Below are 25,513 nucleotides of genomic sequence, written 5' to 3' on the forward strand. Positions count from 1 at the left end.
TTTGACAGTCAGGGGTGTAACTGTTTTAAGTTATGTAACCTATTTCAGTTACTTTTTCAAGCATTTTATAACCTGTATTAGTTATAAAATATAGTTAACTCGGGTAAGTTATTCAAAAAAAGTCTTTTTGCTGTTCTCACAAAGTGACCTTTAAAGTGAAATTAGTAGCAAACTGTGGTTAATCTAATTCTCTTTTAGCCTGATCATGACCTGATAAGCATAATGGGATGTTAAGAGTTTTATGCTTTAAAACCTTTGCGTAAAACTTTATCAGCCTTGCGTAAAAATTTTTACTGCATAGCTGGAAAGATAAAAGGTCAAGGATGCAGGAAATAATTGCATTAGTCTCATTCAAAATGAGGAATTGGCACAGGAGGGCTTTGTAATATTTTATGATAACTGAAACAAGTTATGAAAGTATAAGCAATAACTCGAATGGGTTATAAACTGCGATAACTAGAAACAGTTACACCCCTGACTGTTTGAAGAGCAACTGAGTATGATTTTTTGTCTGCTCGCAGTCCACTTTTACCTGCCTCCAGACAAAAGGGCAGTCCTTAAGATTGAGCCCTGCCTTTAACACAACCTATATCCCACTACCTTTCAAAACATAATGTGAATATTAAATCACTTTTGATCCAAAGTTTGAATGTGCGAAAAAACTTCATAGTACTAAAAATAAAAAACAAACAATATCTAAAAATAGAATGTCGAATCCATAATTTTTTTCCATTCTCTGCACACTACCAATAGAACCCAAATATGAATATACTTGTACAGTATGGGGATTAGGAACAACCCAGAAAAAGTACAGGGTTTTTTCTAGCTATTTTGGGAACATAGTCTATACCCCTAAAATTGGGAATTTTGACGCGTAAATGTTCCAAATTGGGAAATATGTAGTCCCACAGGATATAGAAAGGATGTGTCTAAGCACTTTCTCATAAACTTGTTTCACATTGTACAACCTCTTTAACATACTTCCATTACAAAATTGTCCATAATTTGGTCAATGTTTGTGCAATTTTGATAAAAAAAATTTCAGGATGTAGATTGGGAATTTTTGCACTCATTTTGGGAAAAAAACATACTTTTTGGCATTGGGAATATAGCTGAAAAACGGCTATAAAAACGGCCTAAAAAAACCCCTGAAGTAACTGTTAGATTAAAAACTGAGAACTAGTGCAAATGATCAGAAGTCTCAGCTCAGCGAGGAGCATCTTACTGTTTAGATGTATATTTGATCCAAATTTCGTATTTACAAATATGAAAAATTACTTCATATAGTTTATTTGAACATAAAATTAACAAGTTTATGTGTGTTAAAAGTACTATTGGTATTAGGTTTAAAATAATGCACTCTGTTTATATGTATACTACCACTTAAAAACTGGCTGTATTTTTTAACAATCAACTGTAACGTACTACATGACATTTGGGTACGAGTGTAGCTCTAATAGACTATTTGCAAGTTCAGTTTATATATTCAGTAAAGTTAAATATATATATAGATATATCTATACATTTAATGAGGATTTTATACATTTGAAATAAATATAAAATTATAAAGATAATATACTTAGTGAAAGATGGCCATTTGATATCTTCAAGTGTGAGGGTCATAATGTAAAGCTTTGATTGTCCAAGACAACCATTCTTAATGTCACGGTATAGGACTGGATTACTAAAGGGGAGAATCTTATGTAGGCAGCCTGTTAGCTCAGTCGGTAGAGCACTCTCTCAGGCTGTAAGAGAGGGGTTCCTGGTTTTAGCCCCAGACTGACTGCGCAATTTTTCTCACCCTGTGACATTTGGCTGACAACAGGGGACTGTGGCTGTAAATGCTCATAGATCATGTTCACCTTGTCCTCTATCCCAATAGATTTCAGTGTAGCAGGAGTGTTGATTGTACAAACTTGGTCACTTTAGGGTTAAATGTGTGTCAGGCAGTTTGTTAGCTCAGTCTGTAAAGCTCTCGTGCCACAAGCGAGGGGCCATCGGTTCGAGCCCTGGACTTACTGTACATTTTTCTCACACTAAGACATTTGGCACCAAACACAGGTCTGTGACTGTACATACTCGGAGAACAAGTTCACCTTGTTCTCTGTCCCATTAAAAACTAGAAATTCCAGGACAAATTTCATATAGTGATGTATTAATACATACACTATTAACAAACGTAGACAATACATATATCAATAAGATTCTTATGGAGAAACTTTACATATATAATTTGTATATTTCAGATGTAAATTCTTAAGAGCAATTTGAAAAATGATGAGTGAGCCTTTCACTGTTAGCAGCCGGGGACCTGTTCCCTCTCAGGATTTCAGCAGCCGAGAACATGTGCCCTCTCAGGATTTCATAATGATGAACAACAACAATAACTATCTCCCTGGCGTGTCTCGACTTGGTGACAGTGTTCAATTACTTCGACCTCCTCTCTTGTCTAATACACCAAACCTTGCAGCACCTAACCCAACACTTGGACCGAATTGTGCATTAGATACAGGTAGAATCTCAACAAACATCATAGACTATAACTCTGCTGGTTCTCGGCTTAATGTGGCCGAGAATGAACCTTATATTGCAGGAACAGGGGTCACACCTCTGGGATCACCGTTTATAGACATGTCTAATTCATCCACTGAAGCAGAAGTGGAAATGAAACCATCAGATTTATGCGATCTTCAGGGACCTATGTTAGCTCAAAATTCAAACGTATCTCAAAACTCAGACAGTACTAACGCTTATTATATGGGGTCTCATAATCAAGCTTGCATGAACAACTTCACATTTACAACACCGACGCAGTCCTACCTTCATTCCCCTGCTTTGACAGCAACTACACAAAATCGTTTATTAAGACCACAAACATTTGCACCAGGTTGTAACGCCCAGTGGAAACATGCAGTACCTAGGAGGACGCGTTGGTTACATCATGGCTCTGTGTCGTGTCCACAGGGTCTCTCGGTTTTTACAGGTAGGAGTTTGACTTTACGAATACCGCCACTTTAGATTTTTGAGAGTTACAGCCCCTGCCATAGTAAAAAATATGCATAGTGACGGGAGGAGTGGGGCACCAGTGTCTTAATTTAAGGGCCCTCGCCTAGTTTACAGTATCTCAGGCCTGGCTACAGGATCTCAAATACATTTTCTCAACATTTATATTTGAAATCTCACTTCTATCTTATTGATAATGCAATGCATGTGAACATATTTTGAGATTTAAGTTTCCAAAGTTTGGATAAGGTAGTAGTTAAAACACCAGCCTAACTTGCATATAAACTTATTATTATAAAGTAGAGATGGGAACGAATATTCGAAAATCAGTCGAATATTCAAATATGAAAATCAAATTTGAATATTCGTAAATTATTGTATATATATATTTTTTCAAAATAAGTATCGTTGATTTTGGGCAATATCAGCATGCTAATTCTGCAGAATAAAACCTGTCATGTTTTTTTATCGCATATCATTTTGATGTCCAATTAACAAGAAAATAGCAATGCACAATTTGCAGAAGACACCTTTAGGGATTAACAGTTTGCAACAGGCGTAAATGTTTCAGAATGATGCATGTCAAAAATTGTCCAATTAACAAGACAGTTGCAATGCATAATTAGCAGGGGTCATCGTTACGGATTAACAGTTTGCAACAAGCGTGAATGTGAAGCCTTTTTATCTTTTGTTCATTTTTATTGGCGCCTGCTTTATGTAACAAATTTTACAATTATTTTTTTCGAAGACAATACCAAACTTGTAGATATTGTCAAGCTTTTTACAATATTTTGTACGACATTTCAGACCGCCCGCAGAATTGGTTTTCATCCGCAATTGGCCGTAATCGAAATAAATTTTGAAGTAGTTTATAATAAAATCAAGATATAACATATGATTAATGCATAAGATCATGTTAAAGGAGGTTTAAGTCTGCCTTCGTTAAGTTTATTGGCTTTTTACACACCGATTGAAAATTTTAAAAATGGCGGCGGTAATACAACAGCGCCGCACATGCTTAAATTAGACGACCTGCTAGTTTTAGATAAAGTTACAGTCTAAATTATAATTAATTTGATTTTTTTTGTATCATTTTGAAGCTAAAATACTGGATTAGTTAAATAAGTTCATGATTATACTGACAGAATTGTGAAAAAAAAACCGCTAGGGTCGGCGGGTTTAACTAGGTACGGTCGGGTTACCCGAAACAAACATTTTTAGGCCTTATTTACATACTTTTAAACAAGTATATGGCAATCACTTAATAAGAATTTAAAGCTTCCATTAAAACAAACCGGATATTCGAATATATTCGAATATGGCAAACCGAATATTCGAATATTGATTTCAGTATTCGTTCCCATCCCTATTATAAAGACATGATATTGTAATTATATACCTTAATTTTCCTTACTAATGCCCTCCCCATAGTAAAAATTCTTACATCACAAGTGAATACCAGCAGTATTTCTGTGCTAAAATTGTTAATAATATGTACCAGCAGTATTTCTGTGCTAAAATTGTTAATAATATGTACTAAACAAGTGTATGGGGAAAAAAAGATTTTAGGACTTGATACATGTGCACCTTCTGCAAAATATGGAATTTTCTGTCCCCTGTCCCCATTTATAATTATATATGAAAAAAATTAAAACAGTACGCTGTATATTTTTCAGTCTCTCAACAGGAAAATGCCAGCGCTGGAACCAACACATTTTATTCACCACAAATGTAAGTACAGTTGTATATTATATACATTTGAAGGTTGTAAATTAAGAGAGATTTCATGATGGCAGTTAAACTTGAAAACCAATAAATGGAATGTTATATGTAACAGCTGTAGAGTGCAGTAAGAATCTTCATATGATGTTTACCCGCCCGCTTAGCTCAGTAGGGAGAGTGTAGATCTATGGATCACGGGGTCGTGAGTTCGATCCCCGGGCGAGGCCTATGATCTCTGTGATGATTTGATAGAAGACACTGTTGAAGGAAGTTGGGAAGTTGGCAGTTACTTGCGGAGAACAGGTTTGTACTGGTACAGAATCCAGGAACACTGGTTAGGTTAATGGCCCGCCGTTACATAACTGAAATACTGTTAAAAAACGGCGTTAAACCCAAAACAAACAAAACTCATATGATCTTAACTGGTTTTAAAGCTTATCAGGTTACTGACAGTAAAATAAGATAAAATTTAATGGTATAATTTTGTAAAATTACAATCAAGTCACATGTCTATAGAAATATATTCCATCTGAGGCAGCACTATAAAGCACTATAAAGTTGGGCATTTTGCTCACAAGTAGACACCATTGTTTATACCACTGAAAAATAGTTGAAAAATATGCTAGTCCCAAACACTCAAAACACTTTCATTCTCATATAAAGGTTTAGTTGTTGAAATGAGTTTATTTAAATTTAAAATTGAAGATGAACACATTTTTACAGGTCTTGCGCAGTCAGTTCATATGGGCTGAATACCATTTTCCGGAAACTGTGATATACCATTTTACGGGCATAAAATTTTGTGGTTTTGGCCAAAGCGGCTATTTCATGAGGATATTTATTCATGTGTTTCAACTTTCGAACATAAAATAAATGTGAATTTTACTTTTTCTTTTTGATTTAATTTCTTGGATTGATTCAACCATGAAATCCACAAAAGATTAATTATCCCCAAATATTGATGATTGTACAATACTGGAAACTCTAGATGAGCCAAGCAATATGCTCATAGCCTTAAAGTTTCCAGTGGTCCGTCGTTTTCTTTAATTCCTTTCAACAATTTACAGAATTTGATTGTTTCTGTATACTTTTGTAAATTAGGACTTACTTTTTGATGTTTAATTTGTAATCTTATTTTTAGGAATGAACCGGTGGCTTCATGTAGTGAGTTAACTAGACGAGCGAAGAGGCGACATACAATTGACACAATAGAGTACGTATCTCACTGTCATTGTTTATAATATCTAAAACTGTAAATCAATGTTCATAACTTCTTAGAAATGCTGAACATGAAAACTAATAACCTTAGCAAGAAGTCATAACTGTTTGATTAGTAAAAAATGACATTTTAATTACTTCTTGATTATTGTTCATGAGCTTATCAGTGTTATGATTCTATAACTAGACGGTACAGCTGATCCCTTTCTTTCCTGATCATAGGTAATGTCGTCATTTATGTGTTCTGTTCTGCCAACGGATTTTGCATAGATTTTTAGCTTGACTATATGAAGTATATAGAGAGCTATTCTACTCACCCTGATGTCAAGGTCGGGATCGGCATCCTTTGCGTCCCCATCTTGGTTAAAGTTTTTATGCACTTTCTCTTTCTTCTCTTTATCTCTGTAATAACTTGATGGATTTGCTTCAAACTTAAAACAGTTGTTCCACATCATCACTCACATCATATGACACAAGGTCCATTACTCTGGCACAAAGTTTTCATGAATTATGCCCCTTTTTACATAGAATTTTAGGTTAATTTTGATGCATTTTCACTATATCTCTCTTATTACAATAGGGATTTGATTCAAACTTACAGCAATTGTTTCACATCATCATCCACATCATTTTACAAAAAAGCCATAATGGCATCAATATGTCATAAGTTATGCCCCTTTTTAAGTAAAATTTTATGTTAAAGTTTTGATGCACTTTCATTCTGTAACGGTTATAATTACCTAACAGATTTGATTGAAACTTAAAATAGTTGTACCATTCATATCGTATGGCATAAAGGCCATAACTAGGGGCCTCCGTGGCCGAGTGGTTAAGGTCGCTGACTTCAAATCACTTGCCCCTCATCGATGTGGGTTCGAGCCTCACTCGGGGCGTTGAATTCTTCATGTGAGGAAGCCATCCAGCTGGCTTACGGAAGGTCGGTGGTTCTATCCAGGTGCCCGCTGGTGATGAAATAATGCACGGAGGGGCACCTGGGGTCTTCCTCCACCATTAAAGCTGGAAAGTCGCCATATGACCTATCATGTGTCGGTGCGACGTTAAATCCAAAAAAAAAAAAAAAAAAGGCCATAACTCTTGCACCAGTATTTCATGAATTATGCACCCTTTTTACTTAGAATTTCAGGTTAATATTGGTGCTCCTTCACTTTACCTTTGTTACTACTTAATGAAATTGATTCAAACTAGTTCTTCCGCAGCATTGTCCTCATTATATGACACAAGGTCTGTAATCCTGGCACAAATATTTTGCGAATTAAGTCCCCTCTATATGCAGAATTTCAGTTTAATTTTGATTTTTTGATGCTATTTTCACCATATTTCTGTTGTTACTCATTTGATTTGATTAATGCTTGTACCAAAATGCTATGAATTATGCCTCCGTTTTACTAGAATTTTAGGTTCAAGTTGTTATGCACTTTCGCTCTATCTCAGTTATTACTAAATAGATTTGATTCAAACTTAAAATAGTTGTTCAACATTATTAGCCATATGATGTGACACATGGTGCATTACCTTTGCAGAATTTTTTCATGAAATTCATTCAGTTATGTCCCTTTTATACTAATTTAATGTTTTGATACACTTCATCTCTATCTCTGTTATTAGTAAATATATTTGACGCAAACTTGAGTAATTTTCCAATATCTTCATCCACATTGGAGTCATTAAGCATTCCAGTGACAGCTCCAACTTCCCCAGATGTGCCAAGTTTTAACTATCCAGCATCGAAATAGTCAAGCGCGCTGTCAGCGCGCTGTCTCCTGTGACAACTCAACTCTTGTAACGTTTATGTACTTTCAGGGAAGGTTGTCCGAGCAATAAGATACATTTGACAGAGGACAAAATAGCCAGTCACATGAAGGATTTACGTATACACAACTTCTCGCCACCACCAGGGGGCAGCATTCCTACAGGTTTGCATTGGATTTATATGTCAATTTAAAAAAAGAAATTGTTAAGTCCTCAGTAAATGTGTACATATGTATGTGCTCCTTTGTAGAAGAGGGTGAATACTGTTTCACTCAGTCAGCAGTTGGCTGATCGATCCCAATGTCAGTAGATCATTTGGTTTCCGATTAAAACTCGATAATGTTTCATCTTACAATATTGAATAATCAAACTTCATAGGATGCACACGTTAGTATTCACTTGTGACCAAATTAATTCAAATTGAAAAGAAAAGATAGTGGGACGGGGGTGTTTTTATTAGAGGGGAGGTTGTTAATTAGAGGATATTTGGTAAAAGATACATGAATTAAGCCTGTTGAGATTTTATATTATATACATGTAGCTTCTCTTTGAATAAAATAAAAAGAATGATGAAAATAATAATTGTAAATACTCATAAAATATAATTTGAATATATTAGAGACAATACCTAACTAATATAGAATTCAGTTGGCTTGTGTTTTTGAATACTGTCTGGTCAAAGTAAAACACCAGTCTTTAAAAAGTAAAGGAAATTAAGTTTTTAATATTTTCATTGTATATTTACATATTCTGTATGTTAAAACAGAATTGTTAAAGTAACTGCTGTTTAACAAATAAAATTTGCTAGCCTATGAGAGATGTATGTTGTGACATTCTAATAATATAGAAGTTTGTAGTTGAAAAAAAAAAGTTAAATGGTCTTCTAAGGTTTTCAAGAATTATTTTGATTGTTAGTGACCCTCCACAGTTAATAGCTGATTTGTTTAATCAAGCACTTGTTTTTAGCTTAACTGAAGGTGAAATCTATTGACTAAGGGGAGCGGTGGTGTAGTGGATAAGGTGTTGGCTGCTCGATCCAGGGGTTGTGGGTTCAAGCCCCACTGGGGTCATGACCATGACTTCTCACATGACACCAGTACTGGTTTTTCCAGGTAGCAGACTCGAGAGTGGTTCCAGTAAGCCTGAAGCTTCCATTACAATCGAGCTAAAACAAATTAGTATAAACTACTTTATTGACCCTTCACAAGTTCACAGAAATATAAAGGGTTGCCATTTGACCGCCTTTTAACAAATGAAATAATTCTAGAATCTTTTTGGTGGTAAAACAAATAATTAAGACTAGTTTGAAGGTGGCCTTGTGAAGGATTACCCCATTTTAGTTAGTTCTTGGTGTTTATCATTTCAGGAAATCAGTATGTCGATACAGGTCAAAGAGGGAATGGTGTGATGTCAGACAGCGGTCAGGGACGAATAGATATGATGTCGGACACTGGTCAGGGAGGGGTAGATACCATGTCAGATACACATTACCCAAGACAGTCACAGCAGAATGGTTGTCACAGTGAATTTCTTCGACACAGTCAAAGACAGTGGCATGATTTTAAACTGCTGGAAGAAAAGTATAACTTTCAGTAATTTGAATAGATACAGTGAAACATTCCTTGCACAGGCTTAGCTTAGGCACTCGGGCTTCATGGAATGATCTTTGGATGGCCCCCTTTCAACATTTTTAGCTCACCTGTCACAAAGTGACAAGGTGAGCTTTTGTGATCGTGCGGCGTCCGTCGTCCGTGTGTGCGTCCGTAAACTTTTGCTTGTGACCACTCTAGAGGTCACATTTTTCGTGGGATCTTTATGAAAGTTGGTAAGAATGTTCATCTTGATGATATCTAGGTCAGGTTCGAAACTTGGTCACGTGCCATCAAAAACTAGGTCAGTAGGTCTAAAAATAGAAAAACCTTGTGACCTCTCTGGAGGCCATATATTTCATGAGATCTTCATGAAAATTGGTCAGAATGTTCACCTTGATGATATCTAGGTCAGGTTCGAAATTGGGTCACGTGCCGTCAAAAACTAGGTCAGTAGGTCTAAAAATAGAAAAACCTTGTGACCTCTCTGAGGCCATATATTTCACAAGATCTTCATGAAAATTGGTCAGAACGTTTACCTTGATGATATCTAGGTCAAGTTTGAAACTGGGTCACGTGCCATCAAAAACTAGGTCAGTAGGTCAAATAATAGAAAAACCTTGTGACCTCTCTAGAGGTCATATTTTTCATGGGGTTTTTATGAAAATTTGTCTGAATGTTCATCTTGATGATATCTAGGTCAAGTTCGAAACTGGGTCCCGTGCGGTCAAAAACTAGGTCAGTAGGTCTAAAAATAGAAAAACCTTGTGACCTCTCTAGAGGCCATATATTTCATGAGATCTTCATGAAAATTGGTCAGAATGTTCATCTTGATGATATCTATGTCAAGTTCGAAAGTGGGTCACATGCCGTCAAAAAATAGGTCAGTAGGTCAAATAATAGAAAAACCTTGTGACCTCTCTAGAGGCCATATTTTTCATGGGATCTGTATGAAAGTTGGTCTGAATGTTCATCTTGATGATATCTAGGTCAAGTTTGAAAGTGGGTCACGTGTCTTAAAAAACTAGGTCAGTAGGTCAAATAATAGAAAAACCTTGTGACCTCTTTAAAGGCCATATTTTTCATGGGATCTGTATGAAAGTTGGTCTGAATGTTCATCTTGATGATATCTAGGTCAAGTTCGAAACAGGGTTATGTGCGATCAAAAACTAGGTCAGTAGGTCTAAAAATAAAAAAACCTTGTGACCTCTCTAGAGGCCATACTTTTAAATGGATCTCCATAAAAATTGGTGAAAGTGTTCATCTTGATGATATCTAGGTCAAGTTCAAAAGTGGGTCACGTGCCTTCAAAAAGTAGGTCAGTAGGTCAAATAATGAAAAAACGTTGTGACCTCTCTAGAGGCCATTTTTTTCATGTGATCTGTATGAAAGTTGGTCTGAATGTTTATCTTGATGATATATAGGTCAAGTTTGAAACTGGGTCAACTGCGATCAAAAACTAGGTCAGTAGGTCTTGAAATAGAAAAACCTTGTGACCTCTCTAGAGGCCATACCCTTGAATGGATCTTCATGAAAATTAGTCAGAGTGTTCACCTTGATGATATCTAGATCAAGTTTGAAACTGGGTCACGTGCCCTTAAAACTAGGTCAGTAGGTCAAATAATAAAAAAATCTTGTGACCTCTCTTGAGGCCATACTTTTCAGGGGATCTGTATGAAAGTTGGTCTGAATGTTTATCTAGATAATATCTAGGTCAAGTTTGAAACTGGGTCAGCTGCGGTCAAAAACTAGGTCAGTAGGTCTAAAATTAGAAAAATCTTTTGACCTCTCTAGAGGCCATATTTTTCAATGGATCTTCATGAAAATTGATTTGAATGTTCACCTTGATGATATCTAGGTCAGTTTTGAAACTGGATCACGTGCGGTCAAAAACTAGGCCAGTAGGTATAAAAATAGAAAAACCTTGTGACCTCTCTAGAGGCCATACTTTTCATGAGATCTTCATGGAAGTTAGTGAGAATGTTCACCTTGATGATATCTAGCTACAGTTCAAAAGATGGCCACGTACCTTCAAAAACTAGATCAATAGGTCAAATAATAGAAAAACCTTGAGACCTCTCTTCAAGAGACCATATTTTTCAATGGATCTTATTAATTTTTATCCTGATAATATCTAGGTCAAGTTCAAAACTGGGTTACATGAGCTCAAAAACTAGGTCACTATGTCAAATAATAGAAAAAACGACGTCATACTCAAAACTGGGTCATGCGGGAAGAGGTGAGCGATTCAGGACCATCATTGTCCTCTTGTCACTAAATGGAGTTTAATCAAACTTAAATTAGTTGTTCCACATCATCACCCACATGATATAACACAAGGTCCATTATGCTGACACCAATATGTTATAAGTCATGTCCCCTTTTTAGCTCACCTGAGCACTGCTCAGGTGAGTTTTTCTGATCACTCAATGTCCGGCGTCCGTCCTCTGTCTGTCGTCTGTCTGTCAACATTTAGCTTGTGTATGCGATAGAGGCTGCATTTTTCAACTGATCTTCATGAAACTTGGTCAGAATGATTACCTTGATTAAATCTAGGACAAGTTCGAAAAGGGGTCATCTGGGGTCAAAAACTAGGTCACTAGGTCAAATCAAAGAAAAACCTTGTGTATGCGATAGAGGGGGAATTTTTCAATTATTCTTCATGAATATTGGTCAGAATGATAACCTTGATGAAATCTAGGCTGAGTTTGAAAATGGGTAATCTCGGGTCAAAAACTAGGTCACTAGGTCAAATCAAACAAAAACCTTGTGTATGCGATAGAGGCTGTATTTTTCAACTGATCTTCATGAATGTTGGCCAGAATGATTGCCTTGATGAAATCTAGGCCGAGTTCGAAAATGGGTCATCTCAGGTCAAAAACTAGGTCACTAGGTCAAATCAAAGAAAAACCTTGTGTATGCGAGGCGGTATTTTTCAATTGATCTTCATGAATATTGGTCAGAATGATAACCTTGATGAAATCTAGGCCGAGTACGAAAATGGGTCATCTTGGGTCAAAAACTAGGTCACTAGGTCAAATCAAAGAAAAACCTTGTGTATGCGACAGAGGCGGTATTTTTCAATTAATCTTCATGAATATTGATCAGAATGATAACCTTTATGAAATCTAGGCCGAGTTCGAAAATGGGTTATCTTGGGTCAAAAACTAGGTCACTAGGTCAAATCAAAGAAAAACCTTGTGTATGCGATAGAGGCTGTATTTTTCAATTAATCTTCATGAATATTGGTCAGAATGATAACCTTGATAAAATCTAGGCCGGGTTCGAAAATGGGTCATCTCGGGTCAAAAACTAGGTCACTAGGTCAAATCAAAGAAAAAACTTGTGTATGCGATAGAGGCTGTATTTTTCAATTGATCTTCATGAATATTGATCAGAATGATTGCCTTGATGAAATCTAGTCCGAGTTCGAAAATGGGTAATCTCGGGTGAAAAACTAGGTCACTAGGTCAAATCAAAGAAAAACCTTGTGTATGCGATAAAGGCTGTATTTTTCAATTGATCTTCATGAAATTTGATCAGAATGCTTGCCTTGATGAAATCTATGTTAAGTTAGATTATGGGTCATCTTGGGTCAAAAAGTAGGTCACTAGGTCAAATCAAACAAAACCATTCTGTATGCAATAGAGGCTGTATTTTTCAATTGATCTTCATGAAATTTTGTCAGAATGATAGCCTTGATGAAATCTAGGTGAGGTTCGAATATGGGTCACCTGGGTTTAAAAACTAGGTCACTAGGTCAAATCAAAGAAAATACTTATTTATACTCAAGATTTTTGTTCCAATTGTAATGATAATTGATCAGAATATTTTTTTCCATGAAATCACAAGGTTAAACGTGTTTACACTGTTATGGTGCGTTTCTCAGGTGAGCAACCTAGGGCCATCTTGGCCCTCTTGTTCAAAGAATTGAATTCCATGCAGAAGTCTGGTTGCCATGGCAACCAAAAGGAAAAACTTAAAAAAATTTCCTGTCCAAAGCCTCAAGGCGTAGAGCCTTGATATTTGGAATGTGACATCATCTTATGGTCTTCTATCAAGATTGTTCAAATTGTGCCACTGGGGTGAAAAGAGGCCCCCGCCAAAGGGGTCACAAGTTTTACATAGACTTATATAGGAAAAAACTTTAAAAATCTTCTTAACATTTTATTGTTCTGTTTATTGTCAGTCTTTCAGTCAGTTGTTACACCATTAATTTTGGTTTCCAAACAATAAGTAGATATTGTTTGAACTTGCAATGGTTATACTTCATTAAATGGTTGCCTGTGGTCATAAGATGACCCATTTCGTTCTGGCTATCAACAGGTCACAGTGGCCTTTAGATTGACAGTTTTCACTCAACAGTTAAAGAACACATCATAGGATGATTGCCTGTGGTTAGTAGCTGATCCCTTTTGTTCTGGGGTTCAGTAGGTCAAGATCAGAGTGACATACAGACTGAAAACAGGTTCTGCTCAAGAATTAGATAAGGCTTTGGCTATCAATCTTCATAGGATGGTTGCCTGTAGTCAGTAGATGACCCCTATTGTTTTTTGAGGTTATTTGGTCAAAGGTCATTTTCACAACATACAAAATTACATATCAGCTTGCTTTTGACTAGAATTTGAGATTTTTACTGGTAGTTAACTTTATACAAAGTACACCAAAATGTATCTTTATATGATAAAATAAGTGCTTTTTTATTGTAAAACAAAAAAGAAGAAGATTTGTTATCTGTTACAGGTTACAGATGATAGATGAAGATTCTACATCCGAAAACGAGGACTCCACAAATTCACAACCAGTGTTACATATTGTTGATGGAATAAAAGTTGGGTTAAAAACAGTCCTTCCTCAAGATATTTTAGATAAGATGTAAGTATATGCTGATATATTAGGCTTTTCTGATCAGTCTGATCTGTTAATATGTCTTACATCCAACCAAGAAGCTGTGATTTCAGTACTTGGTGTTTTTAGCTCACCTGTCACATAGTGACAGGGTGAGCTTTTGTGATCGCCTTTTGTCCGTCGTCCGTCTGTTGCCCGTCCATTGGTCGTCCGTTCACAATTTCTTGTGAACACGATAGAGACCACATTTTGCAATTGATTTTAATCAAACTTGCACACAACTTGTATTGGCATAATATCTCGGTTCCTTTTTAAAACTGGCCAGATACCTTCATTGGTTCCAGTTTTATGGCCCCTTAAAGGGCCAAAATTTGCTATTTTGGCTGGTGAACATGATAGAGGTCACATTTTGCAATTGATTGTAATCAAACTTGCACACAGCTTGTATTGGCACAATATCTCTGTTTTCTATTTTGGCCCTTTCAGCCATGTAGAGGTTTTATTTATGCTTTGATTTGATACAAACTTGCACAGAATGTTTATCTTGATGATTCCTAGGCCAGGTTAGAAACTGGGTCATGTGGTTTCAAAAACTAGGTCACCACTCAAATAAAAAAGAAAAGCTTGTAAACACTCTTGATGCCACATTTATGACACTATCTTCATGAAACTTGATCAGAATGTTTATATTGATGATTCCAAGGCCAAGTTTAACAGGTGAGCGATATAGGGTCATCATGACCCTCTTGTTTATTTATGGAAATTGCAAACTTTTAAACTTAAACTTTTTACTGATACATTTTGTATATATTAATATGATATAGTTTGGATAAATATATTTATCTTGTGCATACTTTGATGTTTGACCTAATAAAGGGGTGCCCAAGTAAACTTGTTGATATCCTGACAGAAATTTGTAGAGTTGGATAGATCAAATACTCTTCAACTTTTTAACTTAGACTTTTATCTTTTGTTCTAAACTTCTGCTCAGAATTACACTGTCTTTAGCATTCTGGCATGGTTTTTTCTAAGGTTAGACCAAATGCGGGCACTTGATTCCTTTTAAGGTCCGCTAAAGGTAAAAAAAAAAATACCTTTATATGACTTGAGCCGTGCCATGAGAAAACCAACATAGTGGGTGTGCGACCAGCATGGATCCAGACCAGCTGCGCATCCGCGCAGTCTGGTCAGGATCCATGCTGTTCGCTAACAGTTTCTCCAATTCCAATAGGCTTTAAAAGCGAACAGCATGGAGCCTGACCAGACTGCGCGGATGCGCAGGCTGGTCTGGATCCATGCTGGTCGCAAACCCACTATGTTGGTTTTCCCATGGCACGGCTCACTTCTTCTCATGTTCTGTTTGATGGATCTTCATCAGACATGGTCTGTAACATTCTTTATAAGTCCGCTCTCAAGTATTTATTAAAGTAGGGCTGCAAGAGCTGAAAATAGAAAACTTTTGAACAACTTCTTCTCACGAAGTGCTTATTAAACTTGATCTGTAACATTTTTACAAAGTTCTCAGTTAAATTTCTTCAAATACTTAGCCCATTGAATGGGGGCTAGAGCTGAAAAACATAAGTATCTTTTAAATGACTTTTTTTCCCTTTGATCTGCTTGGCAGATCTTTATTAAACTCCGCCTATAGCATTCTTGTAAGGTCTTTTCTCGGAATTGTTCAAATGGAGACACTTGACATTTTTTTATTTTTTTAAAACTAAACAATTGTTATCATTCAGGTGTCACAGAATATTCAAGGCCAAATAGTCAAGATGGATTGAGTGACTTGGGGCTATTAATTTATGCCCTCTAATGTTATGACTTAATATAATTTTGAACTGAAACGTGTCATCTGCTGGAAAAGCAAAGAAATTATTCATGGTAGCTTTGATCATGTTGATTTAGTGATAAAAGTCTTAAGAAAATACACTGATGTGAGCAATTCCAGACAGCAAGAACAAAAATTGTACAGATTTGTTTGTCATTTCTTCTGGGCTGTAGGTTAGACAGAATTTAATTTAATGTACAGTTTCTGGTGAAGTGTCTTACTTCTGAAAAATTGGTTGTATGGTCACTATGGTGTATATAGACCTCATTGGATTGAGAAGAACAGTAAGTATTTCCAACATTGGGAAATCTGAATGTAGGCCACATTCTTAGAGGAGCTGCTTGTTGTCGGTATAATTCTACAAAATTTACCTTTTAAATTTATTTGTTACAATGAAAGAGTGGATCATGTACGACAGTGTTTGTTGAGTTATTTTGCACTGTGATGTTTTACCTGCTTAACAGTAGATCTTGTTGATGCTGAGTACTGTTTATTACGATGTCCTATATATTGCAGACGTAACCCATGCCAGGAGGTTGTGTTGTGGAGTCCAGGAATAATTCCTCCCAAGAAAGAGGATGACCCTGACAAGGAGACTGATAATAGTCCTGACTGTGATGACATGATGGAAGATTCAATATCTGCAAATGTACCAAGGTTGAGGTTACATTATACACATATTTTCACCATTATTGATTTAAACTAGTGCTCTGTCACACAATTCTGACTTGTGTTGAACACAGCCATTGCCTAATACTTGTAATACTAGTACCGCCTCGGTAGCCTAGTGGTAGAGCGTCCGCTTCAAGTGCGGGAGGTTGTGGGTTCGATCCCCGGCCGCGTCATACCAAAGACGTAAAAAATGGTACTAGTAGCTTCCTCGCTTGGTGTTCAGCATTAAGAGGGTAGTGCTAGGACTGGTCAGCCCGGTGTCAGTATAATGTGACTGGGTGGGGTATCATGTCACGTGTCTACGATGTGATATTCCAGTGAGGCAGCACTATTAAGTTGGGCATTGTGCTCACTTCTACAAGTAGACACCGTCGTTTATATGACTGAAAAACTGTTGAAAAAGACGTTAAACCCGAACACACACACAGAGCTTGTATACCTTATTACACAAGGTATGCTTGTAGGTAATCAAAGTTATTAATACTTGCAATAGAAATTTTAGAATTGAAGTAAAACTTAAAGTAATTTGCTGAAGAGATAAGGGAAGTTAGAGCTTTAAATGGGAGGAAAAAATTCCTGTTTTAATATCTCTTTTTGGTGGGAGTGGGTGTAGGGGGTGCGTGGGGGAGGGGTTGGGTAGGAAAAACATTGTAAGTGTTTAAAGTATGCTGGGAAGCCCAAATTTAATTTGATATTATTCATACATCAGTAAAGAATAGTCTCCTATCCATACCTTTATGCTGGCTACAAAATATGAAGCAATCATGTACCATGTCTAAAAATAGTAACAATTCTGTTATTACAGCTGTGAGGAGAGAGAAATAGACCTGGATGACAGTGGCATGGAAACAGACCCAGATGATGAAATTCTGTAAAATACAAGTGTCAGTGACACAGGTGTCATTGGACATTGACTCAAGAGGTTTTTACCTTTATTGTGCAGACAGCTTTGTTTACTCCGTGAAGTGTGTAGAAGTGTGCTAGTATAAGGCTGTTTTACAGGTTGTGGTAATAAACAGTATTTAAAACTCACTGAGTTACAAAAAAAAGAATCTCCAGCTAATAGGACAAGGTGCACATTTTACTGAAGGAAGAGAATGTATCCTTTATTTTGAGAAGATCGGAAAACACACACACATGATGGAATAACATTAGAAATGTAAGGAAAGAAACTGTAATCTCTTCATACAGCAGTCTGTGGTGTGTTCTGTCTGTGCCAGAAATAAAAATGTCTTCCAGACTCAGATGTGTATAAAAAACTTCTCAATCCCCCATAAAACAATAAAAACTTAAAAACCATTGTCATGGAAATATTTATGACTCTTTATGGTTGATATTAAAACCACGGAAATGGTTGTTGACAAAATTATGGCTAAAATCACGAAACTTACCATATGGATGATTCAATCATTGACATGAATGGAAATGTGGGGCCTCCGTGGCTGAGTGGTTAAGGTTGCTGACTTCAAATAACTTGCCCTTCATCGATGTGGGTTCGAGCCTCACTCCGGGCATTGAATTCTTCATGTGAAGAAGCCATCCAGCTGGCGTACGGATGGTTGATGGTTCTACCCAGGTGCCCGCTCATGATGAAATAATGCTTGGAGGGACACCTAGGTCTTCTTCCATCATCAAAGCTTGAAAGTTGCCATATGACCTATAATTGTGTTGGTGCGACGTTAAACCCAACAAAAATAACTTAATGGAAATGTGGAAGGATCATATTAGAAAATCAAAGAATGATTTACAGTTTATGTTGTTGAAACCATGGATTGTATGGAATACATATATGGAGGCTGGCAATGTGTCATGGAAAAATGAAAGAATGCTTAAAGGAGATGATCTTCTATTGTAAGATCAAAATCATGGAAATGTACTTAAAAGTGAAAGTTTTTAAAACAGTGTCAAATTTTCATGTCCTGCCAGTGAAGTAAAACTATGGTGTTAAGGCATTTCAGGATGAATGTGAAAGAAATGACATGTCAAAATGATATGCGAAAGTGTTTTAGAATTTGTAAGAATTTAGTGCATATTTTCCTTGTTAAAGTAAATTCACGTGTTGTGGAATTTATGTATACCATATTGATATAGACAAAATACTTTTGTAGAAGAAATGAACACTGATTTCAGTAATTTGTTACAGGAATGTTATTGACAGATTACATGGTCGTCATGAGACATGGCTAGTCAAAATGCAGCATTTATATGTCATATTGAAATTGAACCATATGTTTGATCATGTGGATTGTGTATCATTACTTGTCATTTAAGAATACATAGTGTATTTAAATTGTTTCATGTGTTTTAAGAAAATTGTTATATAATTGATGCAGAATTCTTTATCAGAATTCTAAATAACTTTTATATGTGTATATTACCATTATCGGTTTGAACTGAAAATATGACTGTATCGAAAGAAATCATTGTGTTTCCAATGGATAAAACCAAATTTTCAAATGGTTTAGCTTTTTTCTCCTCCCCGTAGTATGGTCTTGTAACAGATTATGCAGGATATGTTTGTTGATTTACCAGTGATGAGGGTTGTTCAAAAAATATGTAGACTAATGCAAAAAATTAGAAACTAGTTAATAAAGATGTTTTAAATTTGTACTGATACATGATCATTTTGAAAATTACTGTGTACCAAATCTGAAATTTTTATCTTGCATAATATTTGTTTAATGGTCACTTGTTTAACTGAGGTACAAGCACAGTAGCTCACATCAGCGGGGCCTTCACGGTGTCAGCTTTATTAACAATATTTTTCATAATTTATTTAATAATTTTTAGTCTGTAGAAGTATAATGAAGGTTTAGTATTGGGATATTTGTCTCTGTTAACAAAAGTATTACATACAACAGAAGCATGTAGTTATTTCTCCTTTTTTATTTGCCTGAAGGGACATATGTTGTGACGCCGGTGTCTGTCTGTCCATCCTTTAGCAATTTCGTGTCTGCTCTGTAACTCTTGAATCCCTTGAAGGATTTTGAAGGAACTTGACACAAATGTTCACCACATCGAGATGACATGCTGAGTGCATGTTTCAGGTGGCTCTCTTGAAGGTCAAGGTCACACTAAGGGGTCAAAGGTCATACCTTTGGGTGTATATTGCTCTGTATTGCGGTGCTCTTGTTTGTCATTTATTTTTCTGGACATCATAAAGTCATCTATTTATTTGTATATACGGCCTAACAAGTTATTACTATTGTGGATTATTGGATTCATTTTATGACAGGTCAACTAAAACTTGCTTTCTTCCTTAGTTAAGAAATTTCTCTGTGTATTTTACAGATTTCTTGCATTATGTAATGTTTTAATTGCATTTCTGTATGTTCTTGTGACATTGTTTTTATTTTAGACCTTGTAAGACTGCCATAGACAAAAATTGTTTATTTCGCAAGAATGACAAGTTGATGTTAGGTTTTTGAGGAGACGTACCAGTACTTAAAGGTGGTTGATCAGATTTTGGTCCAGTGATTAATTTGTTCAAAAAGTTAAAAAAAAATTTTTTACACTTGTATAATTATGGACTATGAATGTTTAATACACTTTAGATTTTCTCTGGAGGTATTTTTAAAATGTGATGTTTGTATCCTGGTTGCCCGACAAAGATTATATTTTAGCACAAGTATTAATTTGTATTATATTTGTTAAAAATTAAAGATAACAAAATGCATATTAAACCAAACTCACCAGGAATGCAAGTTTTTAAAGTTATTGTTGTCTCCCTTTGACTATCTTGGTTACTAGATTGAAACTAGTTGAATTTAGAAACTGCACAAAAGTTGCCTTTTTGGTTCATGTTTTTGAAACAGCTCCTTTCTATCATATACTAAGGTAAAACTAGAAATTATTTGAAATGAAAAGAGATGCTCCGCTTTTCCTGTGCTTCAAGAGCAAAGGGAGGGGGGGGGGTGGTTATTATAAAGTTCTATAAAAAGACATAATAATTAATTAAAAAAAGACAATATAGAATATTCATTTCTAATTGGGATCTGATTCTATGTAATGGATCTTTTTTTTGTTCCTTAGATAAATCAGATAGAACATTTGAAAAGTGAAAAATGTCAGAAAATATAGCTTAAATATGATTGACCACCTTTACATGATTGTTACAAAATAAATTTGCAACGTTGAGGCGAGTTTCATTTGCAGAAATGTATATGATGTTTTTGCAGTTTTTGATCATTCTACTTTTAAGATGTCAAAATGTGCACTAGTCTGCTAGAATGTTACTATGATTATTAAGTAACCTGTATTTTTCTACTGTGTGATGTCATATTATTTGATAAGTACTGTTGCTAGCGGACATGTTACTGGTTGTAACAGTAACAGTACCAGTAATACAAAGTTATAGAGCCAGTCTACGTTTCTATTGAACACCCCTTCCTCACATATATAAATGAAAACCTGGCATTACACAAAGTGCTTCCAATGTAAAATGTCAAAATCTCAGCACCAACGCTGTTTCTCGATAGTGTTTATGATTTTATTTATGCCTTCATTTATTCTTGTAACACATATTCATTCTGTCAATATACATTCAGTCATTCATTCATCCAACAGTCTTCTTAAAAAAGTCATTGATTCATTTCTTCATTCATTCATTCATTCAGTTTTAACTCATTTTCATTCAGTCATTCATTTATTCAGTTTTAACTCAGTTCCATTCTTTGATTCATTCAGTTTTAACTTGTTTCTATTCATTCAATCAATCATTGATTCATTCATTGCAGATAGTCACAAATTTCTTTTGATATAAAGAAGTATAGGTTGTTTAAAAACTGTTTTACATTTCTCCATTAGTTTTTAAAGATTGTTATGAAAATGTGAAGTTACTTTATTTACAAAAAATAGCTCAGGATTGCATATATTTTATATGAATTCAAAGTGGGTATGAAAATGTTAAAAGTTTATGTCAGTTCATTAGCACATGTATCTCCATGTTGAAGAAATCAGATTAACTTACTTGCTTTTTTACCCTTATCCTGCTGAATTTCTATAATGAACTTGTCCATCTTTCAGTTTGGACAACACCATTAACTGTTAAAAGGGGTGTTTACCTAAAAGGTACTGATTGAATGGCATACAGTGCTGATCTTGATTAGACTGCACAGATGTGCAGGCTGATCATGATCTACACTGGTCACAAAGGCAGAATCAGTCGTGTCCAGCATGATAAGGGTTAAGTTTAATACCATAATGATTGATTCTATTCTTACTTCAGACCAATTTAAAAATCGGAATTGTTTTTTGGACTGCTTATGAAAACTTGTTAAATAATTTATTTCTTACAGATAGAATCCATTGAATATTTTTTATTTTTATTTTAGATCTGTTAATTATCAAGTTTGAATGAAATAGCTGCAAAATATAGATTTGAAACAGTAGTTCTTAACTATCAAGTTTGAATAAAGTAGCTGCAAAATACAGATTTGAAACAGTAGTTCTTAACTATCAAGTTTGAATAAAGTAGCTGCAAAATACAGATTTGAAACAGTAGTTCTTAGTACTGTCATTTCTAATTGATTTCACTTGATGTTGAAATGGAATGTTCCATTCTCTCACACAGGCTTCTTTATGCTGTTTGAATTTAGGTAGCCACAAAACCACATCTAGAATATGGCAGCAATTTTGAATAATTGAAATCTTCTGTCAAGGTTGTAGTATGAAAAAAAATCAAGGTACAGTGCACTGTAAGAATAAGTTTTATGCAGTACAATTAGTTACATTGATTTATTTTCCCCTAATGATTTGTTTACGTTTTGAAGCCCATAATGCACTGTATGTATATAAATTAAGACAGAATATTTTTGTGAGATGCTGAATTCTGTTACACTTGTGAGTTCACATAATTTTTAAAATGTTCCTTACTTGCTTTACTTTATTTTGCACTTCTTCGAATTCTTTAAAGTTTAGGATTGTTTGATGTCTGCCATCCATTCATGGTGTGTGCATCATGATATTTCTTTAATGTTAATTAATGATCAAATAACAAAATTTCGAACAAATCTGTTAATTTGCCAAAGTTTGAGTAACCACCTTTCAAATTCTTTTCGTCAAAAACTGCTAGTCTAATTTTGAAATGATATTCCTTATTAGCTCGCCTGAGCACAAAGTGCTCATAGTGAGGTATTGTGATCACGCTGCGTCATTCGTGCATACGTGCGTCCATCCATCAAGTCGTCCGTCATCAGCATTTGTGTTTAAATGACATCTCCTCCAAAACCAATGAATGGATTTTGATGAAACATGGCCATGATGTTCCTTGCATAGTCCTCTACCAAAATTGTTCAAACGGTTCTGCTTGGTTGCACATAGAGGCTGCCAGAGCTAAAAATAGAAAAAAAATTCAAACAACATCTCCTAAACCGGTGGTTCGATTTTGAAATAATTTGACACAAATGGTCCTTATGTCACCCTCTACCAAGATTTTTCAGATTGTACCGATTCGTCAAAAAACATGGCCGCTGGAGGGCATGGTCACTTTTCCCTATATGTATATAATGGAAACTTTAAAAATCTTCTTGTATGAAACTGCTTGCCTGATTTTAGATTAATTTTACATAAATGGTCCTTGTGTGGCCCTCTACCAAGAATGTTCAAATTATTTTGATTCGTCAAAAAACATGGCCACCAGAGGGTGTGGTCATAGTGAGAACTTTAAAAATCTTCTTGTGTGAAAGTGCTTGCCCGATTTTAGAATAATTTTACACAAAAACATGGCCGCCAGAGGGCGTGGTCACTTTTCCCTATATGTATATAGTGGAAACTTTTAAAATCTTCTTGTTTGAAATTGAAAGCCCGATTTTAAAATTATTTTACACAAATGGTTCTTGTGTGACCCTCTACCAAGATTGTTCAAATTACTCGGATTTGTCAAAAAACATGGCTGCCAGGGGGCATGGTCACTTTTCTTCTCTGAATCAATAATAGCTAGAGCCTTGATATTTGGCGTGTGATATCAGATTTGTAATGTCTACCATAATTGTTCAAATTATTGCCCTAGGTTCAGAAGTGTGTGTGACATGTGTATAATATAGGCTAATATAGAAGAAACCTAACTCTGTACTTCTACAAACACACTTGAAGCCTTGTACACAGGTGAGTGCTTTAGGGTCAGTGACCCTCTTGTATCAAGTCTGTTCAAATTGATCTTGTTTGTCAAATACATGTACATTGCTAATTGAGAGCATAGTCACATTTTCATATGTACATAATACACATGTATATTTTCGATATCTTATTAGAAAATACTTGTCTAGTTTAAAAAATATTTTCACAGATATTTTTTTTCAGGGACGCACTAACAAAATTGTTCAAGCAAGTTGTGAAACTCAGGTGAGCGACATTTAGGGCAATCATGACTATCTTGTTTCATGGTAGACTACAGTACTATACTTGTATGTAGAAATATGTTGATTTCGCAAAAAGATCTGGCCACAAGTTTGTAGACCAGTCTCAAAATGCTTCACTTTCATTGGTTGAATTCAGGATTGTGCCTAGAAACAGCCAGTCAGATGTTAGAGTTTTGAGACTGGTGTTTTATTATCTGTATCACTAACAACTGAAGTAAGTCATTTATCAACCATCTCTGAAGTGCCTATTGTTTTGTGCAATATTTTACTTTAAACACCAATACCATAGACTGCAGTTGTTGTTTCAAAATAAAGATTTTTAGATCTAACACTTTTTTTTTTTTATACAAATGTATGTGAATATAACTATTATTTGGTCCATGAAGTATTGTAAGGACATTATTTGGACCAAAAGATATAATTTGGGCATTATAATGTCCAAGGAGGTATTACCCAGGGGTTATCAGGTAAGATAATATACGTATTATTCAGGTGCTATAACATCCAACAGGTATTGCCAAGGTATTTTAGTTCCAACAGGAATTTGAGATCTAACAGTTGATGAAGACCTTTTGAAGATTTTTTTATGACCGGCATACTCCGAGTCTCGTGATACGAGTAAATCTTCGAAAGAGTTACCGTGTATGGACTGACGAAAAAAGGTCCACCGGTCAACTGCCTAGTTATGCCAATACGAGGCTGTCAAAACGTATATCAGACGCTTGTTGTTTTACCCTCCTGAAAAGCGCTGTGACATATTTCTCTTGAAGCATGATACATCAACAGTCCTTGGCAGTATTACATATTAACATATGGACTCACTGATCATTGTTTTGTGCGTCTGTTAGTAAAGTAGAGAAATCACGAATTCTTCCTGCCTTCAGTTTGCTACATATACAAATATTAGAAGTCTGTGAATGTATGACCTCAAGTTTTTCATGGATTTGTTTTAAATAAACAAGTAAAATGACTAGAATTGTGATGCTCAACTGGTTGCTAATAATTTAATAGGGGTTCTTGAATGTAGTTTTGGTGGACTATGCATGTTTTTGTTGAGTGTGCATGTTATCCCCTGACGAAGTCTGAGGGATATAGTTTTGGCGTTGTCCGTCCTTCCGCCCGTCCGTCCGGAGCCATATCTAGGAAATAGTTGGGAATATTTAAATAAAACTTCATATACATGTTCACCACTGTGAGGTTATGCGGTCTGTCAAATTTCAGCCAGATTGCCCAAGTAACACCAGAGTTATGGCCCTTAGAAGTTTCTAGTGTTAACTATATAGGGCACTATAAATATGGCAATTTCTGCTTCATAACTTTTGATATATTTGACCTAGAACTATGAAACTTCAACTGAATTTAGATCACCATAATGTGGTTGTGCACACACAATTTCGTTAAATTTCTTTCATTCTTTTCCATGAACATTTATTATAAAGATGTGAAGTTGTGTACCCAAACCTGTCACCCCCTTGCCTTGATCACTCCCCTCCCCCTCCCAACCC

At 35.5% G+C, this 25,513-nt stretch overlaps 1 protein-coding gene across 2 annotated transcripts; it reads left to right on the forward strand.

The window, feature by feature from the left end:
• Positions 1 to 2,212: 2,212 nt before the first annotated feature.
• LOC123533522 (uncharacterized) lies at positions 2,213 to 24,337 on the forward strand. Of its 2 annotated transcripts, none has more exons than XM_053519628.1 (8): positions 2,213 to 2,983; positions 4,680 to 4,734; positions 5,867 to 5,938; positions 7,765 to 7,877; positions 9,080 to 9,293; positions 14,046 to 14,177; positions 16,495 to 16,635; positions 17,456 to 24,337. In XM_053519628.1, exons 1-8 carry the CDS (start codon positions 2,275 to 2,277, stop codon positions 17,523 to 17,525), a joined length of 1,506 nt encoding a protein of 501 aa, XP_053375603.1. In that variant the 5' UTR covers positions 2,213 to 2,274; the 3' UTR covers positions 17,526 to 24,337. The 2 variants fall into 2 exon arrangements, with proteins under 2 accessions (XP_053375603.1, XP_053375604.1); XM_053519629.1 differs by having other exon boundaries at positions 2,213 to 2,512.
• Positions 24,338 to 25,513: the final 1,176 nt, after the last annotated feature.

The sequence above is a fragment of the Mercenaria mercenaria genome, chromosome 12, assembly GCF_021730395.1.
Source record: "Mercenaria mercenaria strain notata chromosome 12, MADL_Memer_1, whole genome shotgun sequence".
In the NCBI taxonomy this organism is placed as follows: domain Eukaryota; kingdom Metazoa; phylum Mollusca; class Bivalvia; order Venerida; family Veneridae; genus Mercenaria; species Mercenaria mercenaria.